At 47.9% G+C, this 7,791-nt stretch overlaps 1 protein-coding gene across 1 annotated transcript in view; it reads left to right on the forward strand.

Moving 5' to 3' along the window:
* Positions 1 to 6,321: 6,321 nt before the first annotated feature.
* LOC118793182 (janus kinase and microtubule-interacting protein 1-like) overlaps positions 6,322 to 7,791 on the forward strand; it is a 37,711-nt gene continuing 36,241 nt past the window's right edge. The window contains exon 1 of the mRNA XM_036551236.1: positions 6,322 to 6,626. Coding sequence (XP_036407129.1) covers positions 6,483 to 6,626 — 144 coding nt within the window. The 5' untranslated portion in view covers positions 6,322 to 6,482. The remainder of the gene's footprint in view (positions 6,627 to 7,791) is intronic.

A 7,791-nucleotide genomic window follows, 5' to 3' on the forward strand; every position in this document is an offset into this window, starting at 1 on the left:
TTTGTAATGTGCATGCAATGTTGATATCAACAGGTCGGGCTCTACCAGCTATTGCCCTATCAACAGGTCGGGCTCTACCAGCCATTGCCCTAGTGCATCAGTAGAGCTCAGTAGAGCTGGTTTCCTTAATCAAAGTTAGGGGAAAATCATTTGGTGGTTAGACTGAATAGACGCCCGAGTTGCCCTGGGTCATAATAGAATAATGTGACTGTGTCTACAGACATGAAAATGGGGAAATATCTTACTCCGTGAGTTTTGAAATCTCAGGCGTGCCGCCACGGAACACTCTCTGCGGGAATGCCACAGAAGAGTGCTTTCAGCCAGTCGGCTGACTGGCGGAAACGCTCGGAGAGGAGGAAGGCCCGACTGCAAACACATGGGGAGCGGTAGCAATCGCTCTGTCATCAGCGCCTCATGAGAAAATGAGACTACAGCCTCGCTTTTTTTTTTAATGTAGAGTTTATATGGAGTTTTTCTGCTGCGTCTTAAAATAAGTATGCATTCCTCAATCTGGCCTGTTCAATCCTTCAGTTCGTACGCCAGCTTACCTGGAGAGGCTGTTTATATAGAATGGCCTTTAAATGACCTGCGTCTCAGGGCAGAGGGCAACCATACAGGGCAGTAGCGTTTGGCATAGTGATTGTGGTTGATTGCGTCCGACTCTTCCAGCCTCTCAGTCCAGACTGAGGGACAAACTGAGGCGGGTCACTTGAACGTTAATGCCTGCTGTTGGCTTTTTTTCCCCCCCCTCTTGTAGTGGGTTTGATGACTGTGTGTTCTCTGTACTCATGCCCCTCGTGATCCAACTGAATGCAGAATGAGTGGAAAGTGGTAACACTCTGCCACCCATGTATTGTATTACATGCAATAAAGCAAGTGTAATGGAATCCTGTCTCTGAAAGATCGGCTTGCACACAGTAAAAGTGTCTACAGCCAGTATACTTAGCTGTATAAAGTGCAATACAAACTTAGTGGGAGGGCTTCTGCTATGAAACCTTGCTGTTTAGCGGTATTGGTATTTCCAGATTCTGTATCTGTGTATGTACACACACAGACACTGATTCTGATTCCAGCCACACTGTCAGATGTCATTTTCTGTCTAACAGGCATCCTTATTCTAGGGCACTTGTAGTGCATTAGGAATTACACTGAAGAATCCCAATAATGAAAACCGTACATTCTGTGGCAGTCTTTTTTCCCCCATAGTGTACTCCTGTCCGTGGGCTGTTCCTTGCTGTAATATGCATAGTCTGTGGGAATGAACAGCAAACTATGGTGTGCTGTGTCTCAGTCTTGGGAACAGATCCATCTCCTGTCTTATCTTCTTTCTTTTTCTTATCTTCAGTTTAATGAAAGACCTCTCAGGAAAACAGTGCTTCTTGAAATGGTGTTTGTTTGGGCCCAGTGGGGGCAGTCTTCTGTTTGGACGAAGTAGAAAACCTGTCACAATGCACTGCTGTGGGAAACGCCGCCTTTTGGATGAGAAGTGAAACCCAGGTCCTGACCCTCTGCAGTCATTAAAGATGCCATTGAACTTGTTCCAAATAGCATGGGTGTTCCTGAAATCCAGGCCAAATTTCCAATCTTGCTGTCTCAGTCTGGCCATCGATTATTCCCTACTTTAATTGGCTAAAAATCCTCCCCCCTGCCTCTCCGACTCTACCCCTTAACTGACTTCTGTTGTTCTGGTACAAAATGGCTGTCATACACTCGGTACCGCATCACACCACTTCCACGCCTGCTGTAAAGGGCTGTGGGATCTAAGACAATCGCTACATACATGCAGTTTATACTACTGGTTTGTGTGTTTTTACTCCATAGCAGTGCAAAGTCACCCTCTCTGGAAGTGAGCCGGCAGACAGCTGTAAGTCATCTGCCTCCTACTGTTGTCCTCCCAGCATTGCGAGGAGACAGAATATATCGGTGAATCCCACGGTCTGTTTAAATCATTTATACTGAGAGGATTTAGTGTGTGGCGCTCAGTCCTGCGGGAGCTCCGATTCATCTGAGGCTGTCCGACTGTCAGGAGGAAAAGGAGTTTTAAAAGCTTGGGTTGCCTTGGTAGCGGCTGTGTGCGTTACCGGCAGCAATGGGAGGGAATTGAGTTTTAATGCCTCGGCATGCTGAATTATTCACTTAGCATCCAGGAGAAAACTGAGGAAGTGAAAGGTTAGTGGGTTATACTGGCACAAAAGGTTTGCGTTCTCGCTTTAATGGATGCTCTGCTGCCAGTTCACTTCATTCAGGATTCAGATGAGGGTGCTGTCATTTTTCCTTTTTTTTTTTTGAAAGCTCTTCATTTGTTTTTTTTTTTTATGTTGCATCTGTTTTGTCTTTGTGTTTTTATTGTGAAAACTGAGATGAATGAGTGTACAGGCATGTTTCTGGTTTTAATGTAGTCAGAAGGGAAAAGATCAATCGCTTTTGTCATGTGCAAGACTACATATGGTGAGTGTCTGTGCAGAGGGTCAGCGGCCCTTTGCCTCGTCTGATGGCCTGTGAATCACGAAAGTCTGCTTTCAGCTTTCACCTGCTTTTTCCTGACCTGAACCGTGATGTCATAGCTGGCGGTCAGTGTGTGTTTGATCATGAGCTGCAGCTGGTCATTGTGGTCACTGAAGGATCAATTGATCAGGCCACCATATATGCGCATTTCTGTATCGGCCTCTCTCAGAGGGGAATATGCATGGAACCGCGCATCCTCGGCTGCATTTCCTTCAGGTGAAGCCAGTTATTCAATGTATTATTACATTGGGTTAGTTTTGTAACTCCAGTCCCACAAACGGGGTGATTTCAACTTCTTAGCTTTCATGTACTCCCTGTAACAGCCTGTTACCCACTTCACACGCTGGTGTCCTGGTGGGCCGGTTGTGTAGCGTTGGTTTGGGAGAGGTTTATCCAAGCCTCTACCCGGAGGACGTGGTGGGAAAGGTGACAGGCCGCGCCGAGGCCAGGAGGAAAGCGAACGGCGGCCTTTTCCTTTAACGAGCTGGCTGTGCCCCTCCCCCTCCCCTGTGCTATTTGAATAAGAGCTCAGTTTCTGCATTAGGCATTCAGAATAAGATTAAGAGAGCTGCTGCCCAGCAGAAAGGCCAGACTTTTGCACGGCATTGTTTTTTTTTTTTTTTTGCTGCCTGGTGAATGTGACTGGCACGCAGAATGCAGCCTCACGATCCAGTCCTTCAGAACGCTCTGCATTTTGCTGTCTGCGCCCCACGGGGCCTGTCAGGCCTCCGAAACGACCTTTTCCAGAAAGGGACTTAAAAGGAAACAACAAATGTCTGAAGTCTTTCGCCCATAGACCCCTTCAGGCGTTTTCACAGCCCATCGGAACTCTTGGTTCTGCCTCCGTGAGAGAGGTACAGCCGGAATGGCTTCCCATCACTACCACCCTGCCATGTGTTTCACTGCAGAGTAGAAACATAGATGGTCAGAATTTTCCCTTGGGGTGAGGGGTGCAGGGATTCCAGTCATGACGCTCTTCAGCGGAAGGGTTTTCCCTAGTGTGCAGCGGTTCCCGAGTGGCACGGAGCTTTTTACCATCGCTCTTTTATTTGTTTCATGCTCCTCGGTGGAACTGCAAGGTAGCACCAGTAAGTATCTCGGGTTTATATTACTGCCGTAGTGTGGCAACCCCTTCAGTCAAGTGCCGCTGCCTGGACTTGGATTTGAGCTGGCAAATCCAACGTGGGACATTTCTAACCCTGTTTATGTACTGTCTGAACTTGCTGTCGATGAAGTTGGCTCTTTATTCTTTTGTAATGTTCGCTCCTCTGTGCCGTAGAGACAGTAACATAAAACAGAACAGTACAGAAAAGAAACGGCATGCTTAAAAGCATAAATCGAGGACAAAACATCATGGCAGTCAGACGAAATGGTCCTCCTAAACACCCCGTGTGATCTGTGTCTTCCCTCATTAAAAATTTCGCTATGCAGCAGAGGGTGTGACATGACCCCTCGGCCCAGCGGGTGATGTCCGAAGGACAGCGAGGGGAGTGACTGATTGGCATGTGACCGGACCCGGGGAACAGATTCGCCCTGACGATGACAGGCTGTAATCTGTGGATCGATAGAAACCGGAGGAGCGTAAGGGCAAGGGATTGAAACCATTGATCCCTTCATTACAGCTAAGGCTACCCTGCTGCACCAGCTCCCTGTCTTTAACATGCTGTGCAAGCATCCAAGGCCCCCACACTCCCACCTCCCCTGACCGCGCAGGCTTTGGAGGAAGCGTGGGATATCCAGCCTGACTGACCGACAGGAACGTCTTTTAACAATATTGTTAGCTTGTTAAAGCTAACAGGGGGGGATTCGGTTTGATTATGACTTGTATTACCTGGCTGTCGAAATGTCAGGGCTTTGCGAAACGACAGGGCAAGTATTAAAGAGAAGCGCTGTAATTGGCGTACTAAAAGGGATTTCGTGCACGAGAGCGCCGAGCCGCAGCCTTTGGGGAAAAGCCGGGGAGGTAATGACTTTAGCTGGAATCGTATTGTGCTGCACGGAGCTCTTTGCGTTCGTTTATCGATTGAGATTTAGGAGTGCCTGGCAGCTGTGTATCATTACTCTCTGCCAGTATCCTGTCTGCAGTTAACAGCATTAGGCCAGCTTTTTTTTATCCTGTTTTGCAGTCTGCATGCATGCGGCGCAGGGTAGGCACTCTCCAGATCCACTGGTCAAATTCATATGAATGCCCATCTCCCCCAGGGACACGCTGTAGTATTTTTATGTCTCCTAACATCTCCTGTTCTGACTGCATGGACATGGGCCTTCAGCCCATAGATCAGGATCGGAATACATTTGTTTCTTTTTCTTCCTCTGATGCTAAGCTCTTATCAGAATGCCACAGGTGCAGTAAACCTACAGACTGGCTGACTGTGACTGAGACTAAATGCGACGTTTCCGCATTTCCGACACTTCCTGTCAGACCCCCCCCCCTCCCCCACCCAGGCCACGCCTCACAGCTTATGTCTGCCTGAATGCCCACCTGCCTCCTCTACACTAACTCTCTTCCACTGGAGCCAGTGGGGCGAGGCTCTGAGAAGCAGGATACCCCGGGCTGTGTCGCAGCAGGAATCTGAACCCATGATGCTCTGGTCACTGACACTGATCCCACACTGCTGCTGATGTCAGTCAGGAGAGAGGGATGGAGCCCGTGTGGAGGGAGGGGAAATGAGGGAGAGAGAGAGATGGAGACACGTGAAGGAAAGGGAGAAGAGGGAGAGAGCGAGAGAACGATGCAACGGGAGAGAGGGTGAGCCTGAGTCAGAATGATGCAGTCATAGTGGCTCCTGATCTTTGCCGAGTAACAGTTTGTGGGCAGCACACGGGCATCAGCGTGTGTCTAGAGGTGGATGGAGAGTCTCGCGGGCCCAGACGGCCGGGGCCAGCTCCCTGCCAGACATTTTCATGGACAATGGAACCTCTAAGCGGATCCTAGGGAGTGTAATTGGATTATGATAAATGGGCGCAGAGCTGGCAGTGTGGTGGGGTGTGTGTGTGTGTGTGTGTTCGGAGCTGTGAACTGGAAACGTGATCGTGAGAACCTTTTCTCTTCAGGCAGAGAGGAAGTGTGACAGCTTATATACCCACACAGACACACAGAGCGCATAGCTATGCAAGAAAGTGATTGGCTGGGGTCACTTAAGTCACAGTCCTTTGTGCTGTGTGATTGGTTGGGCTCACAAACAGTAATAACACAAAGTCAAGTTTCCTTTGTAATGTGTACTATTTGGTGTTTGTATTTAAATCCTCTGTATCATTATCATTGTGTGGTATATATTGAGTAGTTTCATTATAATACAACATATACATATATAATATAACTTTGCTTGTTTTTATGATTAAATACTCTGATCATAATTGTGCCCAGAATCCACTGTTTGTTCATCTTATATAAACATAATTTAATGTCATTTCATTATATACATGCAGTGCTTCTTTCGCCATCCACCGAAACATCCACTCTCTCAATCTGCCCCTTTCTTAATTTGTGTGGAATGTTCGACTGCCCAGTTAAAGACTCAGGACTACAAATTGGGTTACGGTGCAGCACAAAACAGCTGAAATCCCTTAGCCGCTTTGCACTGTGTGCAGACAACACCTCTCCTCTTTTTAAAGAAAGAGGTAGATTGAGTCTAAATGCAGTGTGGTTTGTCTGTAACTTTCAGTGATAAAAAGGGGTTGGTGGTGTAGTTAAATCAGGCTGAGCTGCTTTTAACGCTGCTTGGGACAATAGGCCCTTAGAGAGAGAGCGTAGGTGATTCTTGTTAAATTTAAAAGCATTTCACCCGGTGTTGTGATGTCTGTGTGCAGGACAGAAGAGGAGCAGCTGGTGGCGACACTGACAGTGATGATGGTGACAATGGCCAGAAGCTTTTTGAAGTCCCCTTTGACCGCAGTCGAAGTTTACGCATGACCGACGCGCTGTTGTCTGATTCTGGACTTTCGACGGACTGAGAGGAATTCAAGCGGGGGCGAAGATGTCGGTGACATCCGGGTCTAAAAAGCCCCGGGCGAAAGCCGAAAAGCCGGAGGCTACGATCGACACCTTGCAGGCGGCCAATGAGGAGCTGCGGACCAAGCTGACAGACATACAGATCGAGCTCCAGCAGGAGAAGAGCAAGGTAAGCCACACCCCCTTTTCCTGTCCATGATCCAATCACAAAGCAGAGCTTCGCACCATACACTACATTCGCTCTCTGCAGATGGTGTGATTAATAACAGGGAGGGTGCAGTAATGATTGTCGCCTTTCAACAGTAAGGAATCCTAATATGCCGAGCCAAGCAAACGGCAACACCAGGTGAAACGATTCGTATTCTTCTCCTTTCTTCCCAGCAGTTGAATTCTATCAGAGCAGTCTGTGGAATCCTGCAACAGTGTGGGTGAATCATTGGTATTCCAGTTCTATCGCTCCTTTGAGGCTGTCTGATGGAGCAACACCTTGACACCCTAACTGCTAGTTTCAGGATTTTTTTGCCCCTGATTTAAATATGAGTCTGTCAGCAGCTTCCCTCCAGATGGCAGGGCTGGATCAGAGTTTTTGGTTGAGCCCTCACAAACCCCTTATACCTTTTTGATTTGAGATCAGATAATCATGCTTTTGATGGCACCCATGCTGTTCTGCCTGCCTCAGAGGTAGTATTTCTCTGGGTCTGGCAAAGGCTGTTTACTGTATGTCTTAAAAAGGAGACAATGTTGGCACTGTCGTTTTATAACTTTTAATGACCCATTTTGTCCACGAAGAACAGCAGCATGTAATATGCTCTGTCCCCGGCACTGAATTGCCTCTCCTGCTGGGAAAATTTTCTGTTATAGCTTTAGGGCTGTGGTTGTAAAAGCTAATCTTCCATCTGCCTGCAGCAAATCAATAAGGCTGCTTGTCTGGCTGTGTCTCTGCAGCCCAGCGGTCATTGCGGAGTGTGGATATTTTCATTTGCCCCCGGAGGATTCCTGCGCTCTGGGTGGCACTTTCTCACTGCCGGAGGCTTGCTTTGTCACAAGGTGACCGTTGGTCATCTCTCACGTGCTTCTCTGTGTTCTGAATGAAGCTGTTTCCGCCACGAGCCTTCGTGCGTTCCATTGTTCCCAGTGACATCATTATTCTGAAGGGAGGAGGCTGCTAAAACTGACTGTGAAGTGTGATTATCTGGTTGTGAAAGATGGGACTGTCTGGTGCCCTGTGTACAGGTAGTGTAAGGTGTGTGGTATTACACAACTGAAAGACGTCATGTGACATCGATCTATCACCTGTCTGTGCTTCTTAACGCAGAGCTGGGAAACTCAGTTAC

This window comes from Megalops cyprinoides, chromosome 18 (genome assembly GCF_013368585.1).
Source record: "Megalops cyprinoides isolate fMegCyp1 chromosome 18, fMegCyp1.pri, whole genome shotgun sequence".
NCBI classification, from domain to species: Eukaryota; Metazoa; Chordata; class Actinopteri; order Elopiformes; family Megalopidae; genus Megalops; species Megalops cyprinoides.